Source organism: Musca domestica, unplaced genomic scaffold (genome assembly GCF_030504385.1).
Source record: "Musca domestica strain aabys unplaced genomic scaffold, Musca_domestica.polishedcontigs.V.1.1 8, whole genome shotgun sequence".
Lineage (NCBI taxonomy): Eukaryota > Metazoa > Arthropoda > Insecta > Diptera > Muscidae > Musca > Musca domestica.
Genome location: NW_026712409.1, coordinates 19,153,518 through 19,179,747, shown reverse-complemented (window position 1 = coordinate 19,179,747; position 26,230 = coordinate 19,153,518). Strand labels below are relative to the sequence as shown.

The window sequence follows — 26,230 nt, the reverse complement described above, 5'->3', positions numbered from 1 at the left end:
GTCTTCTTGTATAGCCATAGAAGACCACTTGTCTTCTTCTATAGCCATAGAAGACCACTTGTGTTCTTCTATAGCCATAGGAGACAACTTGTGTTCTTCTATGACAATAGAAGACTTTTTGTGGTATTATGTGTCAATAGGAGACCACTGGCGCTCTTCTATGGCAATATAAGACTACTTCTGTAGAAATAGAAGACCATTTGTGCTCTTAGAAGACCTCTTGTCCTCTCTATAGCAATATAAGACCTATTTTGCTCATATATTGCACTATAAGACTTCTGTGATATTAGAAGACCTCTGGCTATCCTTTAGACTTTCAGGGTCTTTTAGGTTTCTGTAGTAAGACCCCCTTTAATATTCTATAGTAAAAGAAGGCCACATAATTATGTGTCAAAATCGGTACCCTTTCTGGGATTTACTTTTAATTTTTTATGGCTTCGAAATAACAAGTCTCTACCCTGAAATTTTACAATTTCTTTTATCCAAAAAAACCTATGCCCCTCAAAAGAAGGAAAAAAACACCCAACCCCTCTCCAGATCTTGAAACAATGATAACTCTTTAAAAAATAAAAAAACATGCCTCCAACAAACACAAAATGCCTCCACTAGAAATTCAAAATGAACAACGCACTACGCGTCAGCAATAATTAATCAATATTAATTAAAGAAAGCAACAAAAAAAAAAAAAACAATAACAACAACAATTAAAGCTCCTCAGATCACCCATTAAGCCTAGGAGGAATAAACAACAACCAAAACGAAGAAAAAACAACTGAATTATTCCAAAGAATATATTTTAAAATCGAAATGCTACTTAGCCACAGAGAACAATACCAACACTAATGAAACAATGAACACATACACGTAGACATGAATGTTTGTATGTGTGTGGGCCTTTTGAGGTGGGAACAAGGCGAAGAAAAATTGTTGATTTTGAACAATGATAGGCTTAAAAATACAGAAATTGATTTCTTTCAAGATTTTTCAATATTAAGTGTTTTTTATTTTGGTTTTGAAATCTTCCAATGAATACAAAGCGCAAACTCACATCCGGTCAAGGGTATGAAATGAACACTAGTGGTGGATGGATAACACTCGTAATATATGTAGCGAAATGAACAAATTTTTAAATCGGAACTGTGCTCACAGATTTACAAGGCAAAGTTTGCGGATCCCGGAGGTGAGATGCCCAAAAACGGAGATCAATTCAGGGAAGCATTCTATAGCTCGGAAATTTTGCTCAGACATTTATATTATCCCGAGTATGGTTGGTATTAAAAATTGGCCATATCGGTCCACGTTCGGTAAGGAACCCCCCCTGATTTTCGGTATTTTGAATGTTTTGATCAAACGATATCATGTAAAAATTGATATTTAGAGTTCTGAATAGGTATAATCTCTTCATGCTAAGACTTTTCAAGATTGCTCCAGTATTTGGTATACAACCCATATTACTGTACCTCATAATTTTCGGTATTTTTAAGGTTTCGGCCACAATATTAAATCCAAACATCAGTAACTTGACATTTTTAGTTCTGAGCTGACAAAATCTCTCCCGGCTAAATTTTGAGAGAGAAAAATAATTATAAAAAATTGAAATATAAGCCTTCTGATCTGAAGTTGACAAAAAACTAATTAAAAAGTATAAGTCGGTTCTGCCGACAGATGTATACCCTCAGGCAATGTTCGATTACTATAATATATTTTGACTTCCGTCATGATTATTCAAATTGTTAACCCTATATTGTCAATGTCGTATTGGATCTAAATAAACATGATATAAATATTTCAACGTGGGGAAGGTACCAGAAGAAATGGTCCGATCTCTACCATCTTTCTAACAGATCTTGTGATGAGGAAAATATTGAGTTGTGCCAAGTCTTAAAGGAATCGGATGTTAATTTCGCTTCTATGAGATTAATATTCTGTGTAGTTTTTTTTTTTTTTTTTTTTTTTTTTGGAAATTTCGACTTTTTGTGTTAGAGGTACCAGAAGGAGTGAACCGATATTGACCATCTCCGAACTCAATCTAGGTTTGATAATAATATTACAATGTACCAAGTTATGACCAAATCGCAAACTCCCTTCGAGATTTATCGAACGCCATCCAGACAGACGGACGGACATGGCTAGATCGACTCCAAATGTTCTGAAACGAATTTGGGAATAACTATAGTTTAGTAAAAACTCTTTGATTTTTTTCAGAGATAGGTATTTTCACCCTTATTCCTGGAAATGTATCCAGAGGAGAAAATCTCAAGCCCAGTCCGAAGGTCGACTACTTACAACAACTGTTAAATTTATAAAAACTTTAGTTCGCGTGGTTCGTGAGTTGTTGTACAAAAAAATTAGACTAACCGAGTTTAATAAAAAGCAAGTTTTAGTTATACAACCAATATATTCTGGGTCCAGATATAAAGGCATTAGCACAAATTGTAGAATTTTGTTAAGGTAAGAGTGTCATCTATAATTTGGCATCATTTTTGTTGACTTTCATACTGGAACCCTTTTGTCTTTTTGGGGGTTTCCTATAAACTCCGGGTCCAAAAAATCGATAATTTTACTATACTTCCGAACCGCTTTAAAACAATATGTTAGCAGTTGTTGTTGGATAGGTATTTTCATAAGCTTCTAAACGATACCTATATTGTCTATATCGGATAAGTGAATCCTGGTCTAGCCGGGATGACGGACTTTCGGGCCAAAAATCTGGGGCCACGTTCCGCCCCTAAAAAAATAGTTTCCCGAAATCAGGGTAAAAATACCATCACTGGAAAAAATAGAAGAATTTGTAAACTAGCTTCAAAGAGACCTACAGGGTGAGATGAAAAAACTGCAACCAACTTCAGACTGCTGCCATTTGTAAGATACTCATCCGACAGCTTTTAAAATTATTCCAGTGACAGCTCATTATATTGTTTACAAGCGTACTAAATCATTTTGGTGAGAATATTATTGAGAAAATATTCTGGAGGGTGTATTAAAGCCTTGAGCACGAAAACATTTTGGCCGCAGACCTTGGACATTCCAACAGAACTCAGCACCATCGCACTCAACAGGCGCCACCCAAGAATGGTTACAAAATGAGGTTGCTCGCTTCATTTCCAGCGCACAATGGCCACAAAAATCTCCGGATACTAAACCGTCCGTTCTGGAGCATTTTGGAAAGCAAGGTTGGAACTAAAATATACCAAATTGTCGATCACCTCAAGCAAGTGCTTCGCCGGAAATGAGCCAAAATACCGCAGAGCAACATTCGGGCAGCGTGTGACGTTTTCAATTCGTGTCAAAGGTGACCAATCTAAACTTATTCTAAAATTTGATGCTATTTCTGAAATTTTTTGCTTTCATTCAATAAAATTTAAAAAAATATATAAAAATTGTGGCATTTGACTTTGTTGTAGATTTTTTATGGAGACGTAGAAATAGTTTTCCGCAGAAAAATTCAATGTGGATCCATTGTGCAATGGTTTTACTAATATTTTCCTTCAAACTTCAAAACGACCGGATTTTCGGTTCAAATATCCATGAATTCGGGGATCGTCCTCCAAGAAAAAAATTTCCCGAAATCTCCGGAAATTTAAAAAAAATTCAAGAGTTTTTACAAAGTTAAACCGAAAAAAGTGTAAACATATGATGGCTTGACTTTACCTTCATAGTTCTACCATGATGGAATTATTCCAGAAAAATATTGAAAATTATTTAAAAACAAGTAAAAAAGGTGTAAGTTCGGCCCAGCCAAACTTTGAATTTCCTCCACCATTTGGTACAAATTTAACAATTTTCAAAAAAAAAAAAAAAAAATAATGAAATCCGTTAAAAAAATCTGCTAAAATCTTAAAAGTACCGAATGTAGCCGTATATTAGGGTCAATACGATGACGACGTGATCCTGCATAGGCAACTTTTGTCATAAGCCATTACAATATTCAAATGCGAAACTTGAAAAAAAATTGGTATATATTATAGCTAAAATCATCAAAATACCGAATATATTGAGGTACCATGGGGGTTATAAAACGTGGACCTGTACAGACAATTTTCTGTCTTAGGGTGTAGTATCCATTTGGAACTTCAAATACCAAATTTGAAATAATTCCGGTAAATAATGTCGCTAAAATCACCGAAATACCGCATATCGGGAGGTACCGTTATATGTACGAAGACGTGGACCTGCACAGACAATTTTCTGTCATAGGCTGTAGTATCCATTACGAACTTCAAATACCAAATTTGAAATAGTTCCGGTAAATAATGTCGCTAAAATCACTGAAATACCGCATATCGGGAGGTACCGTCATATGGTGGCTATACGAAGACGTGGATCTACATGGCCCATTTTCAATACCAAAAGTCCTGCAGACATAATACACATTTGAGTAATATTTTATCAACCTACTTTATTTTGTTCGGAAGCTAGCTTGGTTTCCACAGACGGACCTGACATTGATAAATCGATATAGAATTTTATGCTGATCAAGAGTATATATACTTTGTGGGGTCTAAAATGTATATTTCGAGGTGTTACAAACAGAATGACAAACTTAATATACCCTCCATACTATGGTGGAGGATAAAAAAATTTTTTATGTGAGTTTCCAATCTTACCTTGATTCCAATACAAAAAAATTGATGATTATAATCCAAACAAAAATTCGGAAGAATTTTAATATCCAATTGTGTGTTTTTTTTTCACGCTGCAAATTGCTTACGTATTCCAATTGAATTGCTGGTAATGATGACAAATGTAAAAAAAAACGTATAAATGTAGTTGTGAGTGTATGTGTGTGCAACTCATGTGAATCCTTGCCCGACCGACAGCAAGTAGTAGGCTTGTCATTTAACGAATTGCGTTTATTTTTCTTTTATTTTTGGTTTTGGTTTTGTCTTTGGAAAACTTGAAATTTGAAGTCACAATTATGCCGGTTTGTTTAGAATTTCAAACACAAAAGAGAAACACTCAAAAAAAGCGATTGCTTGTATTCTTCTTTTCAAAGTCACAAAAAAAAATCCGGAAGATCATAAAAATGTGGAAAAATGTAATCTAAAAATAAAAACGTGACGTAGATATCAGAAGAAAATACATTTAAAGAAGGAAAACAATGAATGGTTGGCGGGGAGTGGGGGGAGGAGAAACCGAGACACATGTGTGGTGGAATTTGCAACAAAGCAGATATGTTTAAGAAAGTAATACAAAAAAACGAAACGAAAACAACAAGGACAGAGGGAAAATACCCTGTCTGGCAAAAAGTGAATGAATGAATGAACCAAAAAAAAAAAAATAAAAAAATAAAAAATAAATAGAACACCAGGAGTGGCACTATAAGAAAACCGGCCAGACAAGTGGCTTTGACTTGAGTTGCATGGCTGGGGAAAGAGAACCGGATATCACTGGCACATTATGGGCTCTTGGATGGTTGTTTGGTGCTCAATAACCCAAAAAGCACGGCTTAGAGTCAGCACTTTTCATAAATGGTTGAATGCATTTTTGTATTTTCTTTGCTTTTTTTGTTCTTTTCACTTGTCCCAAATTCTTTTCTTGTTTTTTTTTTTTTTTAATTTTTACAATTTTTTATTATTTTTTCTTTTTTTTAATGTCACATTTCTTTTAGGCTCGCAAAATGTCCATCCTTTTTTTCACGAAATCAAAACCGCACCGTATTCCTTAATAATAAAACAAAAAAATCTCCATTGAAGCAAATTTACACCGTGCTATGCAAACCGTCCGTGCGTGCGTTCGTGCATACCTCTTGTATCCGTATCCGTATACCGTCGTACCGCTCGCTGGGGTTCGTTATACCTTTTGCCGTCTATTTTTTGCTACAAAACACGAAACGTGCGCTCGGTTGTACAAGAAATTAAAAAACTGAAGCCAAAGAAAATCATCGCCAGTTTGAACCCAAAAGCCGTCGTCCGTCGTCGTCGCCGTCTTAGCAGCAGCGGTAGCAGAGGCCGCCGTAAGAGGAGGCCAACAACAACAACGGCTAAGCAGAAAAAAAATAATTCCAAAAACCTAAATTGTTTCATGTTATGCTCATGTTGTATTTCTTTCGGTCGGCTGAGCGGTGTTTTCACTGTTCACCGAGTATTGGCGTTCGCTGTTCTTGTTGCTTTTGTTGTTGCGGCCAATGTCTTTTTTCCTCATTTTACCACCAATACCAATACGAAAGAAACACAACAACGGCTTAAACACACACACACACAGATACTCAACACCAACATGTGCTCTTTTTTGGTACAAGTTACAATGCTCTCACCCATACACTTGCTGGCGGTGGTAGCAGGCAGGGATGGAAAATGCGAATTACTTAAACTATAGAGACCAAAAAGTTTTGAGGTCTCCTACATGACATGGGAAATCGCATGATCTGACAAAGGTTACCTAAGATCCACTGAATGACGCATGAGACCACAAGGTCTCCTATGAGAAAAAAAGAGACCACGAGGTCTCCTATATAAATTAGGAGACCTATGTGAAATAGGAGACCATAAGGTCTCTTATGAGAAATAGGCGAACATAAGCCCTCCCTATTGGAAATAGGAGACCACGGCGTCTCCTATATGAAATAAGAGACCCGAGGTCTCCTATATGAAATAGGAGACCACGAGGTCTCCTATATGAATTAGAAGACCAAAAGGTCTCCTATATAAAACAACAGACCACGAGGTATCCTGTACGAAATAGTAGACCACGACGTCTCCTATTTGAAAAAGGAGACCACGAGGTCTCCTATATAATATAGGACACCATGAGGTCTCCTATATAAAATAGGACACCATGAGGTCGCCTATGTGAAGGAGGAGACCACGAGGTCTCCTATATGAAATATAGGAGACCACGAGGTCTCCTATATGAAATAGAAGACTGTGAGATATCCTATGTGAAATAGGAGACCACGAATTATCCTACATGAAATTGGAGACCACGAGGTCTCCTATATGAAATAGGAGACCACGAGATGCCCTATAAGAAAAAGGAGACCAAGAGGCCTCCTTTATGAAATAGAGACCACAAGATATCTTATAAAAAGTAGGAGACCATAAGTTCTCCTTTATAGAATAGAGGTCTTCTATATGCCATAGGAGACCACAAGGTCTCCTATACAGAATAGGAGACCACAAGGTCTTCTATACAGAATAGGAGACCACAAGGTCTTCTATACAGAATAGGAGACCACAAGGTCTTCTATACAGAATAGGAGACCACAAGCTTTCCTAAGTAGACTAGGACACCACAAGGTCTCAAATATGCCATAGGAGACCACAAGATCTCCTGTATGTCATAGGAGACCACAGGGTCTCCTATATAGAATAGGAGACCACAGGGTCTGCTATGTAGAATAGGAGACCACAGGGTCTCCTATGTAGAATAGGAGACCACAGGGTCTCCTATGTAGAATAGGAGACCACAGGGTCTCCTATGTAGAATAGGAGACCACAGTGTCTCCTATGTAGAATAGGAGACCACAGGGTCTCCTATGTAGAATAGGAGACCACAGGGCCTCCTATGTAGAATAGGAGACCACAGGGTCTCCTATATAGAATAGGAGACCACAAGATCTCCTGAGGAGGACCAAGGTCTTGTAGAAGATAATGAAGAACATTTGGCCTTCTTCGTCCTATGGGAGAGCTCGGAATATCCCAAGGCATATAGGAGACCATAAGGTCCCTATATAGAGTAGGAGACCACAAGATCTCTTGAGGAGGACTAAGGTCTTGTAGAAGACAATGAAGAACGTTTGGCCTTCTTCGTCCTGTGGGAGAGCTCGGAATATCCTATGGCATATAGGAGGCCACAAGGTGGCTATGTAGAATAGGAGACCACAAAGCCTTCTGAGGAGGACTAAGGTCTTGCAGACGACATTGAAGAACATTTGGCCTTCTTCGTCCTATGGGAGAGCTCGGAATATCCTATGGCATATAGGAGATCTTCTGGTATCCTATGTCACATATGAGACCTTTTGGTCATACGGGAGACCTATTGGTATCCTATATCAGATGGACAGCATCATGGTCCCTTATAAAATATACGCCACCTCGTTCTATCCTATGCTTAAAAAGACATAGGAATTCTATTCTATATATATTAGGAGTCCCTCAATTCTTATATTTTCCCTAAAAAGCTATGTCGACTTTTATTTGGTCTTCTATATGTCTCTGATTGTCATTCGACCCTCAATTTTCCATAGGTTCACTTGTAGACGACATTGAAGAACGTTTGGTTTGGAATATCCTATGACATAAAGCAGATCTTCTGGTATCCTATGTCACATATGAGACCTTTTGATCATAAAGGGGACCTATTTGCCTCCTATATCAAAGGGCCAGCATCTTGGTCTCTTACGAGAAATAGGCGACCTCGTTCTGTCCTACGCTTAAAAAGCCATAGGACTTCTATATTCAATGGGAGACCCTCAACTTCTATATGTCTATGATTTTCATTCGACCCTCAATTTTACATAGGTTCACTTGTTTGTCTTGATCGTAAAAAGATGTAATCTAAAACTCCCATCCCTGCATGTATTTATTATTTAGAAAAGAGAGCGTAATGACGCCGCCACCAACCGACATTTATGTCTTTTGAGACGGTCTTTGACTGTCAGTGTATTGGTGTGGTCTGTCTGTATGTCTGTCTGTCCGCATCGGTGTGTATGCCGGTCGTATGTCCATCAAAATCCCATCGTCACTATCCCTCATTCTTGCAAGTCGGCAACTGGCAATGACTTCGTATTTTGTTGTACTCCATAGATAGATCTTGTTGTTGTTGTTGTTGCAGCGCTTACTTCAAGTAAGACTTTAATTGTAAAAGACACGGTTTTGGGTTTCCGTAGCTAATAAGTCAGCCGAGTCAGGCCAGACATTAATCGCACTCAGAGAGAGAGAGAGAGTGAGGGAGATTGGGAGAGAGATAATAAGAAAGGTTGCCACAGTTTGGCTATGAAAATATGATTAACCAAAGGGGAGAAAGGTTTCACCGTAAAATGAGCTGTCCGAAATGTTTGGGAATTTACTTTTAAAGTAGAGTTTGAAAGAATGGATGAGGAGATAATTTCACGTAGATATGAATTGCATTTTTATTTACGTTTCGTTATGTTTTGTGAACTTTTCTAGAAATTTAAAGGGTCCCCAGAGGTTAAACATTTTAGATATCCAGTAATTTTTAAGATATTTTCTCGTAGAAAAAATTGGTTTTCCGTCAAAAATTCCAAAATAATATATTTTTTAAAGTAGTCTATGTTACATGGTAGCCTTATATTTCAACCTCAAACTTGCACAAAATTAAGAATTTACCTCCGTTGCTGTTGGTGGCATTATTTTCATCACCCATCACCACCCTGGTGTGAACGAAGTAGTTTCTTTAGTTCAACATCGGCGGTTGTTTCCGTCATCGTCGTCACTTTTGGCAAAAATAGTGTCGGCTAACCAACTACAAACTACGACCGACCAACTACTGCTTCGGCACAAATTTGCACACACGTGAACACACACACACACAGCCAGCCACACATCTCAGCCAACTAATTGCTGTAAAGCTCTGAACGAACAACGAGTTGAAATGTGAATGGTAGACGAGGAGAAACACTAGAAACGACGAATGATAATTTTCGGTTAAATGAATTGTCGAACAACGACGACGAATCATATTCATCGGTTATGAAAAACGATGACGATGACGATGATGACAACAACAACAAGAGCAACCATTTGTTACCAAACCAAAGACAAACGACTTGGGCCATGGACAAATAACGAAGAGTAAAATGGTCGGCCCACAAGGGGAATATGGTGGTTTTTATTTACCAAAAAACGAAGAAGGAGGGCAACTCTGGCAAACTATGAAATTGGTATCTTAAGTCGTCGAGCATGGAAAATTTTTATCTCAACTATAGATGGATGATTTCCTAACACATTGTTTGGTGGTGTTCTGAAAAATATCAAAGAAAAAGAAAGAAAAAAACTCATTAAGGTAGAAAGGCAGCCCGGCAGGTAGGTAGTTGACTCATAAATCCATCCATGAGCAGCATAATTCGTTTTAAGCCAAATGACTACAGGTATGTGCGTTTGTGTGAGTCACACACACACACCATTCACTTGTAAGAATTGTTATTCGACCGCAAAATCGTTTCTCTGATGGGGGTCTGTCTGTCTTTGAATGACTTTGCCACAAGTGTTCATGAAATGAGCGAATATTTCTTTCTCTTACACAATAAGAATTATACTCACTCCCATTCGTTCTCAGAGCGAGAGAGTGACTTAAATGAAAGCAGACAGGTAGAAAAATACCAAACAACAATGGATTAAATTGTTGCTGTTGTTGTTCTTATCAAAGTGATCGCCTCTTTGCTGTAGTGGAAGGAAACAATTGAAATGTATAGACTCTTAAAATAATAATCGTATTTGATTTATGGCCCTCCAATAAAAATAAAGAGAGGGAGAGCAAAGTTGAGAGAAAGGGGCAATGCAATAACTATTAATAAGAAATTAAAAAGAGACAAAATGGGTACCGATTTTAACACATAATTATGTGGCTTTCTTTTACTATAGAATATTAAAAGGGGGTCTTACACTACAGAAACCGAAAAGACCCTGAAATTCGAAAGGATAGCCAGTGGTCTTCTAATATCACAGAAGAGCAAAAGAGGTCTTCTATTGCCATAGAGCAATAGAACATCGGTACATCGTAATATTATTGTCAAACATAGATCAAGTTCGGAGATGAGCGATATTGGACCACTCCTTCTGGTACCTCTCCCACAAATTTATTTACTGCATAGCAAAAGAAAGGGTAATCCGATCTTGTTCCAACTTAGCAAATCCTAATATTAGCACCAGTGCTAGGTCAGGTTAGAAAATTCCTAATATCGGCTGACTCCATCAAGAGGGTCCTAATTTTGAATATCAGATTATCTTCAAATTCCGCATAAACCATATTGGTTATTAACCCAAGGTCTGGTGTGAAGATGGAATATATCGGTCCACTCCTTTTGGTACCTTCCCCACATTTTGAATATCCACGAAGCTCGTAAAACCCGAAATTAACATCCGATTCCATTTAGACTTGTCACATCTGAATATTTCTATCAACACAGAATCTGGTCTAAAGACTGTTGGGATCGGACCATTCCATCCGGTAACTCCCCCACATAGGGTTCACGATTTTGAAAAACAAGAGCACAAGTGGTCTTCTATGGCTATAGAAGAGCACAAGTGGTCTTCTATGGCTATAGAAGAGCACAAGTGGTCTTCTAAGAGTACAAGTGGTCTTCTATGGCTATAGCAGAGCAGAAGTGGTCTTATATGGCTATAGAGGAGCACAAGTGGTCTTCTATGGCTATAGAGGAGCACAAGTGGTCTTCTATGGCTATAGCAGAGCACAAGTGGTCTTCTATGGCTATATAAGAGCACAAGTGGTCTTCTTTGGCTGTAGAACAGCACAAGTGGTCTTCTATGGCTATGGAATAGCACATACGGTCTTCTAAGAGCACAAGTGGTCTTCTATGGCTATAGAAGAGTACAAGTGGTCTTCTTTGGATATAGAAGAGCTCAAGTGGTCTTCTATGGCTATAGAAGGCCACAAGTAGTCTTCTATGACTATAGAAGGGCACAGGTGGTCTTCTATGGCTATAGAAGAGCACAAGTGGTCTTCTTTGGATATAGAAGAGCTCAAGTGGTCTTCTATGACTATAGAAGACCACAGGTAGTCTTCTATGGCTTTAATAGAGCAGATGTGGTCTTCTGAAAGGCACAAGTGGTCTTCTGTGGCTATGGAAGAGCAAAAGTTGTCTTATATGGCTATAGAAGAGCACAAGTATTCTTCTATGGCTATGGAAGAGCACAGGTGGCCTTCTATGGCTATGGAAGAGCACAGGTGGTCTTTTTTTACTTACACATAAATTAACAAAATTATCCGACGCTTACCTGCAAAGAGAGGAAGATAGAAATAATTAGTATCACTTACTTAGGTAATAAATTAAAATAATTAAAATATGATTCTGGCATAAAATTCAATATATGTTAAAACAAAATCAATAATCCGAAACTCTTACCTCGCATTGGCCAGGGAAGTTCTAAAAGTATATTGTCTAGGAATCCTTGCCCTACAAGGCAAAGGATAATATCTGAGCTTTCTGAAATTCTATTTTGGTTTAAAAAAGCTGCACCTCTCTCCCAAGAAAAAAAAATAGGCAACATGCCTCCTCCTATATGGGTATATGCAACGATTGAAATTCAAAACTTAATTGCACAGGAAGGAAGGAAAAAGGCAGGATGTCACATGGCGGTAGGGGGAGGAAAGCAAAAAAGGCAACAAATGGCAATGGCGACAATGAAATGGCAATGAATAAAAATCTCTGACTTTTTCTTCTCAGCCCACAAACAAGCTGCGACTTCAAACCAATGGGAAAAAATAGCTGGTGATTTGAATACCTACTCAAAGAAGAAGAGGAAGAAAAAATTCCATGGAATGCAGATAGCTCCAGTGGTTTGGCTGAGATTTGTTTTCTGTTTTCAAAAAAAAGTGGTAGGCTAAGGAAGAAGCTTTGGAAATTTCAGGGAGAAGACATTGAATCTATATCTCAGGCTCATGATATGCCATAAACAATGCATCGGCATCGTCGTCATCAGCATCAGACGAGCACTGGTGTGAAGCCAAGTGGGGATTCAGTTGGAAAAAATAGTAACAACAACATGGAAACCAAAAAAAGGACAGAGGGAGGCCTCTATCGTTGTTTCTGTTGCAGGAAAGTTAGAAAACTTACAACAACAAATCCTTAACACAGACACTGCACTGCTACCTTACCCAAAGACATGACCGAGCAAAGGAGCTGCAGAAAAAAAGAAACCGAAGCCAATGAATCAAATAAAAAATAAAACACCAGGATGTATATTGAGAGGAGAAGCAAGGACCACAACAAGGATCTGAGAGGGAGAGGAGCTGCTGTGATGACTGTGATTTCATGGACCAGCCCAAAAACAACGGATATCGAAACACACACACACAGAAATGCAAACTAACAAAAACAATAACAACAAGCAAACCCAACAGAAGGACACAAAAAATCAATACAAGGATAAAGGATATCGAAAGAAATGGAGAGGCGAAAAACAACGACAACAAATGATACAACGTGAAAAACACGTTACTGGAAAAATTCGATTATCCACCGAAAAGAATTGTAATTAAATCGGAGATACGACAACGACGTCGACATTGCAATACAACAACATTTTGCAACAGCTACAACATAACACCCATCCTGGCGGGCCATTCTTTGCAGCAACAAAGAAGATTTAAATGAGAAAAAGACAACCTCCTCCTCCGGATAGCAGGAACTGGAGGAGGAGGAGCCAACAACCGTTACGGCGGCTTATCATCAATGTCGTCGCTGTAAAGAATGTCGTTTTAATGGAAACCTGCAGAGTCAGCGATTAAAAAAATCCAAAAAAAAATGCAATTCTGAAAAAACTCGAAGCCATCGAAAGACTAAAACAATTTCAAGGAAATGGCATTAGGAAGCAGCAGCAGATTTAAGGTGAAACATTTGAAATATCTGCAAAATTTAAAAACTAAGAGACATTTAAGGACTGTATATCAGGCCCAAAAAATTATCTCAGGAAAAAAGCTTTAGAGCCTTGTTTTTCTACAGAAAAATAAATCATTACAAAAGAGGCCTGAATTCTTTCCATAGAAAAACAGAGGCCTGATGTATGGAAAAACAAGTAAAAAAACATTAAGTTCGGTCGGGCCAAACTTTTAATACCCTCCACCTTAGGGTAAAGGAAACATTGGAAGAAATGTGGCAAAAACCATTAAAATGCCGAATATCGGGAGGTACCGTTACATGGGGACTATACCAAAACGTGGACCTACACATGCAAGGTTCCGCCAACGGAGCTAGAACCCATTATGACCTACAAATACCAATTTTCAGACAAATTCGTGAAAAAAATGTGGCAAAAATCATCAAATTACCGAATATCGGGAGGTACCGTTATATGGGGGCTATACCAAAACGTGGACCTATACATGCAATGTTTTGCCACACGTACAGGGACCCGTTATGACCTACAAATACCAATTTTCAGACAAATCCGTGAAAAAATGTGGCATAAATCATCAAAATATCGAATATCGGGAGGTACCGTTATATGGGGACTATACCAGAACGTGAAGCGATATATCTCATTTTCAATACCAACCATCCTAGACACAATACCAATTGCTCTGCTAAATTTTTGGCGCTCTACGTCAAATAATGTGGGCTGTATCGTGATTTCAACAGACAGACAGACGGACAGACAGACGGACATCGTTAAATCGACTTAGAATTTTATGCTGATTATGAATATATATACTTTATGGGATCTACCGCGAATATTTAAGGATGTTACAAACGGAATGACAAAGTTAATATACCCTCCGTTCCAAAGAGGAGGGTATAACTAGGTCCTCAGAGGAGATATGTGAGGAAATGTGTTATGGAAATGTTACGGTTCAACCCTTAAACAAGCTAAACGGGATCAGTCGATTTTGCCGAGAGATATATATCCTTAGCCAAATGTTCGATTACCTAAATATACTTCTGTTATGATTATTCAAACTGTTGACCCTCTATGGAGTAGGTTCCGAAGGAATCGTCCAATATTGTCCATTTCGTATGTCGGACTTAAATAAATATAATATAAATATTGCCACGTGCCAGGTTTGGACTATATTGGTTACTTCTTGCCCTATGTTGGGGCGGTGGTATCAGAAGAAATGATCCGATCTCTACCATCTTTATAATAGATCTTGTGCTGATGGAAATATTGAGATTTGCCAACTCTGAATGGAATCGAATGTTAATTTCGCGAATTATTGGCTTCATGGATATTCAGAATGTTGACCCTTTGTGGGTGCGGTACCAGAAGAAGTGAACCGATATATTCCATCTTCACAGCAGATCTTGTGTTAGCGGAAATAATGAGATGTGTGAAATATGAAGAGAACCGGATGCTTATGTCGGATTTTATGATCGTTTTGGTTATTCAAAACTTTGACCCTTTGTGGGGGAGGTACCAGGACGAATGGTTCGATCTCTACCATCTTAATAATTGATCTTGTGCTGATGGAAATATTGAGATTTGCCAAGTCTGAATGGAATCGGATGTTAATTTCGCGTTTTCTGAGCTTCACGACTATTCAAAATGTTGACCCTTTGTGGGGGCGGTACCAGAAGAAGTTGACCAATATATTCCAGCAGATCTTGTGTTAGCAGTAAAAATGGGATGTGTGAAATATGAAGAGAACGGGATGCTTATGTCGGATTGTATGAACGTTTTGGTTATTCAAAACTTTGACCCTTTGTGGGGGAGGTACCAGAAGAAATGGTCCAATTTCTACCATCTTCATAACAGATCATGTGTTGATGGAAATATTAAGATGCGCCAACTCTGAATGGAATCGGATGTTAATTTCGCGTTTTATGAGCTTCATGGATATTCAAAATGTTGATCTGACTTTAGGGGGAGGTACTCGATGGAGTGGACCGATAAATTCCATTTTAACACCAGATCTTGGATTTATAAAAATATTGGGATGTGTGAAATTAGGAGACAATCGGCGGACTCTTCCATAACATTTTATAAGAGTTGTAAATATTGAAAATGTTGATCCTTTGTGGGAGAGGCACTTTCTGGAGTGGACCGATATTAATCATTTTTGCACCTGATTTAGAACTTATGTAAATATTAGGATTAGCAAATTTGGAGCAAAATCGGATTATTGCTACTCTTTCAGGAAAAAATTGTTTTCTTTTTTTTTTTTTTTTGAAAATTTCGACCTTTTGTGTGGGAGGTACCAGAAGGAGTGGACCTATGAATTCCACCATTGCACCAGTCCTTGAGTTAATGAAATTATTGGGATGTGTGAAATTTTAAGACAATCGGACACCTACATCACATTTCATAAGGATTATAATTATTCCAAATTTTAACCGTTTGTGGGGGAGATACTTGATGGAGTGGACCGATATTGACCATTTTCCCACCTGTAGTAGCATTGATGGAAAGAACAGAATTTGCAAAGTTGGATCAATATCGGATTGTCCTAACTCTTTCTGTGCCGCAAAAAAAAAAATATATATATTTTTTTTTTGAAAATTTCGACCGGAAATCGTGGACCGATATTGCCCATCTCCGAACTTGATCTAAGTCTGACAATAATATTACGATGTACCAAGTTTGGATCAAATCGGATTCTCCCTTTGAGAGTTATCGTGCACACCAGATAGCAGGACGGACGGACGGACGGGCGGGCGTCGTTAGATCGACTCCAAATGTCCTAAAACTGATTTGGTCCAAAGAGTCCTAGGGTCTAAAAACCGCTATTTCGATGAGACACGCTTTGGCCCTATCAAATAATATATACCCTACCCTTTCTAGGCATATGGCTGATGGTATAAAAAGTCCCCAGGGTTCCTAGGATATTTAAATTCCAGGACAATGTCCTTGGAAAAAAGATGTTTTAGGACATGGAGAAACATCTTAAAAATCTCCAGGATTCATAGAAAATATTCTAAAAATCCAGAACTTCGTCCTTTGCATAAAGGTTATTAAAATTGCGAAATAGGGTCTTCAGAAAAATCCTTTTGAACTTTTTTTAATCTTTTCAAAATTACCTTTAGAAAATGTGCCTTAAAATCCAACGAAAAGTACTCTTTCGAAATTCAGGATATTATCGTTCACAAAATTTTTCTTGCTAGGAACAAGGTCTTTAAAAAAAATATCCGTAAAATAAAAAAATTGCAAAATAGGGTCTTCAGAAAAATCCTTTTGACATTTTTTAATCTTTTTAAAATTACCCCCCTAGAAAATGTGCCTTAAAATCCAAAGAAAAGTACTTTTCCGAAATTCAGGATATGGATGCTTCACAAAATTTTTCTTGCTAGGAACAAGGTCCTTAAAAAAATATCCGTAATAATTTCAAATCGTTCCTCGACTTGATGGAATTTCTATTCTAAAAATAATTAAAACTCATCCCGCAAGCCGTATTCGATATCGAACTAAAATCGAATGCCAATAAAAAATACAACAACACCAACAACCAGTGAAACCCCCTCTTCGAAAACACACCAAGATTCCAGTTTTGAATATTTGAAGCACCTCCTGAGAAAACTAATGCCTGGCTCACTCTCAAAACCAAACTTCCTCCAATACCAGTCATCATCTTGCCACCATCCCCCCCACCCCCTCCAGACAAATGAATCTCGAAATGAATATGTATAAAATGATGTGGTTGTTGTTGTTTTTGTTGTCAGCCCCAGAGAAGAGCAGCATCAGGAGTGTCATCGTCGCCTCCCTTGTAAAAAAGCACACATCCAACTATTTTTTCCGCTATTTAAAACAAGGATCTAAAAAAAACACGTTTCTTGTTGGTGTTGTTGCTCAAGTGGTAGAAGGAGGAAGAAAGGAACCAAGGAAGGTTGGTAGGCAAGCAAGGCTGTCAGGTAGTCATATGATTTGTCCTGGGGTGGCAGAGTGGGGACCTAGAGATTAAATGTGGCCAACTCTTTCCCTAGAATGGGGAGGACATTCAAGAACTCAATGGGGGAGCCCCCTTAGATTTATATAAGAACCTCCAAGAAGAGGGAAGGAGACTTGTGTGAAGGTATCTCTACCAGGACTGCCAACTCCAAGCTGTCTGTTGCTGGTGTGGAGAAGTGGCTGCAAATGTGCTGCTTGCTCTCCAAATGGAGGATGGGGATGGGAAAGTTGTTGCCAAGAAATGAGAGCGAACAAGTTTTGTGGCGAAAAAATTGGTATTTAAAACAGTTCTCCCTCTGTCCTCTTTCAGGACTCTTTATGGGGCGGGATTAGCATACCACCCCGACATCGGGGAGGAAGAATGTTAGGAAAACTTTCCAAGTTTTTCTCTTTTTTTTTTGTTGTATGCAAACTAAGGAAGGACTCTCACACCAATGGTCACCAACTGGTGGAACACACGTAGCAACGCCAGTAATAACCTCCACAGCACCAGGAGAAATGCTCTGGCCAAAGTAGAAAGAAATAGCCAACAAAAAAAAAACGCCAGCCAACTATACAACAATAGAGAAGACGAGACGAGTTATGTCCTGGTCGTGTGTCCATCTAAGGATGGGTAACACAAAAAAAAAACTAGAGAAGCAAAAGACGGAGGCAGAAGAAAGGCTTCATTAGTTTGCACTTGCCATGGCAAGCAAGAGAGCCTGGACAAAAGATGAAAGTGTAGACGGAGGACGATGCAAAAAAAATCATTCGGAAAAAAATCTAAAAAAAAAAATATGCAAAAAAGGACCAACAGGACAGAATGCAAAAAAAAAATAACGGAACGCTGCAGATTTGTAAGAATGGAGGAAAAAATGGCAAAAATAAATGCGAATGAAAGAAACAGCATGTCAAACAAACACACACACAGATACACTCACACACCCATACACACATAAACTTGACATCATGGTTGGGCTGGAGGTAATGGAGCGGGTTAAGAGCAGTACCAGATATCATTGTAGTTGTTAATGAATGGTCGGGTGAAAAATAGAAAGAAGAGGACACAACAGAGGAGTATATAGCCAGATGGACCATCATACTGGACCAGAAACTAGCAACAACAACAACTGCATTATATCCTAAAAACTAAAGACTCATTTGGGAGGTGTACTCTGGCGCACACAGACTAAGAAGGATGCTAACTACCCGCAGTTTCGAGATTAGTTAAAAAATGCACACCTCACAGAAGCAGCACTCCATGTAAACCAACACCTAACCTCCCTCCCTTATCCAAAAAGTGGGGTGGTAGTGGGGGTGGGGAGGTGGTTTCTTCTGAGGAGACAAACTTTGCAACTCTCTAGAATTTTTGTTTTCCAAGTTTTGAAAAAAAAATACTTGGAAACTTGGCTACCAAAAAAAAAAAAAAAACACAATTCTATGGCGCAGTTCAAAAAAAAAAAAAAAAAAAAAAAAAAAAAACAATGAATCAGGACAAGCTCGGAAAAAAGGACATGGTACAATAGCAGTTTGGCCAAAAAACAAACGAATGGCCAAGGAGTAAAATATATCAAATTCATATTGTCCAGCACATTATATACACACTTTTTTATATATATACCGACTAGTTATATAGTTTTGCATATATATATTAACAAAAAAAAAAACACACACACACACAATACATATTTCTTTGTTGAGTAGTCTGTGATGCAGTGGCCATCTATTGTTCACCACCATCCCTCCTTTGGAGGTTACATAAATAATAACTGGAAGGATATGGAAATGTATCTACCATCAAATGGTGTAAAACAATACCAGAGTTAATGAACAATTATTTTTAACAATGTTTTGTTTTGTTGTTATTTTTTCATATCCTTTGTATTCCATTCAATGCCACCGCCTCTGGATTATCCTGTGTGGCATTATGGGTTTCCTGGGATACTAAAAGAATTTTTAATGACCAGAAAGAAATATGCAAATTGGATGTAGAAATCAGTATGCAAAGGACTTCTATAGAGAGTAGATAAAGCGAGAGCTCTCTTACCGAGACTGGGTCTTCAAAAGGTCTTTTATAGGTACAAGAGGCATCTAAAAGCTTTTCATAGGTCCATTCAAGGCTTTTTACATATAGAGGATCGTTCATAGATCTGCAAAAGACAAATGGATTTCAAAAGCGCTGGAAGAAATTTCCTTCAGATAAAAACCCTCCCAAAACTCTTTTATGATCGGAACATAATCTATTGAAAAAGAGGACATTTAAAAGTTGGTTTAGAAACTTAAAGATTTTTTAATGACCAGAAAGAAGTATGCAAAGGACTTCTATTTAGAGTAGATATACCACGAACGCTCTTTACAAGACAGGTCCATCAAAAGGTCTTTTATAGGTACAAGAGGACATCTACAGTTCGAATAACTTTTCATAGGCCCATTCAAGGTTTTTTTACATATAGATGATAATTCAAAGATCTGCAAAAGACAAATGGATTTCAAAAGTGCTGGAAGTCCTCTAAGAAATATCCTTCAGATAGAAACCACCCCCAAAACTCTTTTATGATCGGAACATAATCTATTGAAAAAGAGGAAATTTAAAATTTGGTTTAGAAACTAAAAGAATTTTTAATGACCAGAAAAGGAATATACAAATTGGATGTAGAAATCAAATGACTTCTATAGATATACCAGGATATCTCTCATAGATACAGGACCTTCAAAAGGTCTTCTATAGATAAAATACCTTCAAGAGGTCATATTCGGGTCGAAAACTGTTCATAGGTCCATTCAAGGCTTATTACATATAGGGGATCATATAAAGGTCTTCTAAGGACAATTTGATTTCAAAAGTGCTGGAAGTCCTGTAAGAAATATCCTTTAGATAGAAACCTTTCCAAAACACTTCTAGACGATCTTCAGAAAGTGTACAACTGAGAAAGAGTGACTTTTTTCGAAAGGGACGATCTTCATGAGGACTTCTATGAAGGAAAAACCTACTGGAGGTCTCCTGTGGATGGAAGATCCAGAGTGCTAATCACTTAGGATTTTATTTTCTACAGGACCTTCAAAAGGTCTTCTATAGATAAAATTCCTTCAAGAGGTCATTTACGGGTTGAAAACTTTTCATAGGCCCATTCAAGGCTTTTTACATATAGGGGATAATTCAAAGATCTTCTAAAGACAAATGGATGTCCTGTAAAAATATCCTCCTGATAGAAACCTTTCCGAAACACTTCTAGATAATCTTCAGAAAGTGTACTACTGAGAAAAGAGTGACTTTGAAAGGTCTTTTTCGAAAGGAACGATTTTCATGATGACTTCTATGAATGAAAAACCTACTGGTGGTCTCCTGTGGATAGAAGATCCAGAGTCCTAACCACTTAGGATTTTATTTTCTAAACGAAAACAAGTAAAAAACTGTAAGATCGGATATGGGGGCTATACGAAGACGTGGACCTGCACACACTATTTTCTGTCGTAGGCTGTAGTATCCATTACGAACTTCTAATACCAAATTTGAAACAATTTCGGCGAATAATGTAGCTAAAATCATCAAAATACCGAATATATGGAGATACCAAAACATAGACCTGCACAGACAATTTTCTGTAGTACCCATTAGAAACTTCTAATACTAAAATTGAAACAATTCCGGCGAATAATTTCATCAAAATACCGAATATATGGAGGTACCAATACTTAGGGGCTATACGAAGACCTAGACCTGCATAGACAATTTTCTGTCACAGGTTGTAATACTCATTAGGACCTTTAAATACGAAATTTAAAACAATTCCGGTGAATACCGCTGAAATCAGCAAAATACCGAATATAGGGAGGTACCGCTATACGGGGGGCTATAAGAAGACCTAGACAATTTTTTTTGACATTTTCTGTCATAGTTTGTAATACCCATTAGGACCTTCAAATACGAAATTTGAAACAATTCCGGCGAATAATGTCGCCAAAATCTTCGAAATACCGAATATCGTGAGATACCGCTATATGGGGGCTATAAGAAGACCTAGACAATTTTTTTTTTTTGACAATTTTCTGTCACAGGTTGTAATACCCATTAGGACCTTCAAATACCAAATTTGAAACAATTTCGGTGAATACTGTCGTTAAAATCATCGAAATACCGAATATATGGAGGTACCAAATATATATGGGGGGTTATACGAAGACGTGGACCTGCACAGACAATTTTCTGTCATAGGCTGTAGTATCCATTACGAACTTCTAATACCCAATCTGAAACAATTCCAGCGAATAACGCCGCTAAAATCATCAAAATACCGAATATCGGCAGGTACCGTTATATGGGGGCTATACGAAGACGTGGACCTAGATGGCCCATTTGCAATACCAAAAGTCCAGCAGGCATAATATACATTTGAGTAAAATTGTGTAAACCTACTTCATTTCGTTCGGAAGCTAGAGTGATTTCTGCAGACGGACGGACAATGTTAAATCGGATAGAAGTTTATGCTGATCAAGAATATATATACTTTGTGGATTCTTAAATGTATATTTCAAGGTGTAACAAAAGGAATGACAAGCTTTATATACCCTCCATACTTTGGTGGAGGATATAAAAATTAGCCTCACTATTAATGCATTTTTTATACCATCAGCCATATGGCTAGAGAGGGTTTATATCCTTCGATACGAAATGTGCCTCATCGAAATAACGGTTCTAGACCTTATGTCTCTTTGTACCAAATTCGTTTCAGGACATTTGTAATCGATCTAGCGATGTCCGTCCGTCAGTCTGTCTGTCTGGCTGGTGCGCACGATAACTATAGAAGGGAATATCCGATTTTGTAAAATCTTGGTACATCGTAATATTATTACCAAACATAGATTGAGTTCGGAGATGGGCAATATCGGTCCACTCCTTCTGGTACCTCCCCCACAAAATATCGACATTTTCAAAGAAAATAAAATACTGCACAGAAAGAGAAAGTATGATTCGATTTTGCTCCAATTTTGCAAATCCTAATATTTTCATCAGTGCTAGGTCAGGTGCGAAAATGTCCAATATCGGTCCACCACTCCATCAAATACCTCCTCCAAAAAACGGTCAAAATTTCGAATAATTTCGAATAATTTCACACATCTCAATATTTTTATTAACCCAAGATCTGTTGGGAAGATGGAATACAATTTGAATAATAATAACAGAAGTTAAAATATATTTAAATAATCGAACATTGGCTGAGGGTGGTATACATCTGTCGACAAACCCGACTGATATTTTTCTATAGAAAAATATGCGATCCTCAGTAGTCAGAGGTATTTTTTGTTGCTCTAGAAAAAAATCCGGGCCTACCTTTCATTTTTTTCAATTTAAAAAATTTGGAGCCTCAATTGTCTAAGGCCTTTTTATAGGAAAAAATCAGAGCCTCTATTGTCTAAGACTTTTTTTATAGAAAAAAATCGGAGCCTCAGTTGACTGAGGTATTTTTTTTTTTTTGTTTTTGATTTTTTTTTTTTTTTTTTTTTTTTTGAGAAGAAAAATGCCTTGTGATCATTGAGCCTCAGTAGCGGTCCGAGGCATTTTTTTCTATAGAAACAAAATTCGGACCTCAGCAGTGGTTTGAGGAATTCTATTCAAAAAAATCTCGGCCGCAGTTGTGGTCTGAAGCATTATATAGAAAAAAAATCTCGGCCTCTGTTGTAGTCTGAGCCAACAATTCCGGCCTCAGTTGTCGTCTAAGGAATATTTTTTATTCAAAAAAATCAAGACCTCAGTTGTGGTCTGAGGCATTTTATTTCATTTTTTCCTATGGAAAAAAAATCCGGTCCTCAGCCTGAGGTCTGAGGCATTTTTTTTTTCTATAGAAGAAATAGAAGCCTCAGTTGTGGTCTGAGGCAAAAGGCGACCTATTGAAAAAAAATTCTTTAGACAACAAATGAGGCTCCGATTTTTTTTCAGCTGTGGTATAAGCCATTTGTTTCTATAAAAAAAAAAATCGGGCTTCCAGTTGTGGTCTGAGGCATTTATTTCTACAGAAAAATGTCGAGCCTCATTTATGGGCTGAGACATTTTTTCAAATTCAAAAAAAATTGAAGCCTTTGTTGTGGTCTCAGGCATTTAAAAAAAATGGAGCCTCAGTTGTGGTCTGAGGCATTTTTTTCCACAGAAAAAAATCGAAGCCTCTGTGGCTTATTTTTTCTCAAAACCCGATTCCCGATTATTTCGATAGTAAATATTGCTTTATGCCTCTATGGAAAATGTTTATATCTGGGAACAGGTAACATTGCAAGTAAATTGCATACTTTTAGGCGCCCAATGAACTTATCAGCTGGTCGATGAAAATTGATTTCTTTGGATTTTTTTAGATTAGCCCACATTGGCTATTTTATGTTTTTTTACAGAGGGAGATCAAAATTATCTTTTTCCTCTGCGTAAGATACAATACTATTAGCTACTTAAGAACAAATTTCTCCCACTTACCAATTTTTAATGAGGCCTTGATACAAATTATCAACAGCAGGTGGTAAATGCAGGAACTTATTGAAGGCACAAGGTTGCATCTTTGTTGTTGTTGTTGCAATAGAGTAAAGGTTAAGAGGTTGGAACGCCTTCCTGTGCTGCAGGTGTTGGCCTACCATCTGTTTGGGTCATCCGTTCTATCTGGGTGAATTGTCACCACGACGATTGTAGGGTAGGCGGGGATAGGTAATATTTGTAGAGGATCTCCTGGACTGTTCATTTGAAAATGGTCCGCGGGAAAGCTCTTCTGAAGGGAAATTTTGGCTTGGTTCGTTGGAGGAGAATCTCTGGAAGGTATCCCCTTGCCATGATAAATTGTGACGATATTGGGAAAAAGTTGGGACAGGAGGAGGTGGTGGTATTGTTATGTTGGGAGAACTATGGCCATGAGTTACTGATGCCATGGGATTTGGGTGTTGGAATGGATTGAAGGAGCTACTGAAGAAATTTCGGGATCTTGCTTCTTTACTAGTGGAGGGTAGATCTGATAACCCCTCCCGACTAGATTTCGAAAAGCTTGTTTCTTCTCTGCCCTCCTTTTCATATCCCTGCTGCAGTCTTAAATAGATGTGACCAAATCTATAGGCAATGTAACCTTTGGTCTGCTTCAATTGTTCCCATGATTTCCTATCGACGGCAAGTGAAAGTTCCACATTTGAACCCTCCGACCATTTTCTTTGCAAAACTCTCCACATCGAGGCTTTTAGCTGATTTTGGGCCTCAATGGTGCCCAGGATTTTATCATTGGCTAGCCCTTGGCTATTGGGAAATTTTCCATGAACATAATAGGTATAAGGGAATTCCAATTCTTCAATGATACGTAAATCCAAAGCGGATTTTCTTTTGATTATGTCGACATTCTCCTGCAGCCACTTAGCAGTATTGGAATTACTACAGCTGACCATAAGCCAGCCACGGCGTGGATAACATCCCTCGAATTGGGGTTTCACTGCACAACCCGTTTCAATGGTCGCATCTATTATGGCCTCTTGAAGCCTCTCCAAATCTTGGGTGGTGAGGGGATTTTCATATAAATCCAAGGGTATTATACCCATATTTATAGAGCAGGGCTGCTCAAGGCGGGATCTCTTTGTTATTTCTCCTGAATGAGTTTCGGGCATTGGGTTTCGTTTTAAGGGAATTCTCCGTTCTGTTGGCTTTTTGGCCCTTTCCAAAGCTTCTTTTCGTGAGAGTCCTTCCGACAAGGCTTTCTTGAAACGACGTTTCTCGGCTGTATTAAGTTTTACAAAATCGGGTTCTTGTCTTTGCTTTGGACTGTTTCCGCTGGTGGATGAAGTTGACGACATGGTTGGGATTTCAGTCTTACATAAATCAGGATCTCCTGAAGGCACAATAGGTGTAGTAGCCGTATCTTCTGATGGCCATTCTGTTTCGCACACCTCCTGGCTGATTGTTGTTGTATCCTTGGAGAAAGGTGCCATTTTTAGTTTTTCTGTTAATGAATCCTTTGTTTGTGACGATGGTGTTTCCTTATGGTAGTTCATAATATTGTCCTTTTCTTAGAGAGAGAACCACAATGTTCCTCTGCTATCCAATGATAGCATTTTCTTGTCAATTTTTCTTATTTATTTATGAGTACTATTCTTGTATTCAGACACCAAGGACACAAAGTCCTTATTGAGTCTTCTTATGTTTTAAGTTCGTTATGAAATTCTATAAAAAATTAGATTTAATTTTACAAAAAAGAAAAAAAAACTTACAGCCAGATCTTTGTTATCATCCTTAAATTCAGCTTTTACAATGTCCACATAAATTACCAGTCTCACAATAAAGGACCTCGAGGGTCTCTGAATTCAAAACAAACCTGCGTTTTAGCAGAATATTTTAGAAGAAAATAAAAGTTTTTTCTTAAGGAAAAAACGAAGATTATATCCTAAAGATATCTCTTCTTTAAAGAAAAAATCCTTAATATCCTTTCTTAGAAAGAGGTCATTTTGTTACAGAAAAGGTCTTTGAAAATATAAATTTTTGGAGAAAGGGTTATTTAAAACTTCCTCTTTTTAGAAAAAAATCCATTTTAAGAAGGATATGTGAAATCACCATCAAATCATCGATTTATTAGAAAAAAGGATCAATAAAAGGTACCATAATAAACCTGTCGATGAAAGGAGACCTTGAACAATCCTTCCGTAGACAAAGGTTCGGTACAAGAGGATCCTTGAAAGCAAAATTTCTTATGAAAAATAATCCTTAAAATCATGTCGTTACAGGG

At 37.8% G+C, this 26,230-nt stretch overlaps 2 protein-coding genes across 5 annotated transcripts in view; both read right to left on the bottom strand.

Moving 5' to 3' along the window:
• LOC101900151 (putative uncharacterized protein DDB_G0271606) overlaps nt 1-26,230 on the bottom strand; it is a 255,183-nt gene that overhangs the window by 80,436 nt on the left and 148,517 nt on the right. The window lies entirely within an intron of this gene.
• On the bottom strand, nt 24,135-25,520 carry LOC101899978 (uncharacterized). The gene has a single exon (XM_005183702.4). It carries the CDS (start codon nt 25,500-25,502, stop codon nt 24,135-24,137), a length of 1,368 nt encoding a protein of 455 aa, XP_005183759.1. The 5' UTR covers nt 25,503-25,520.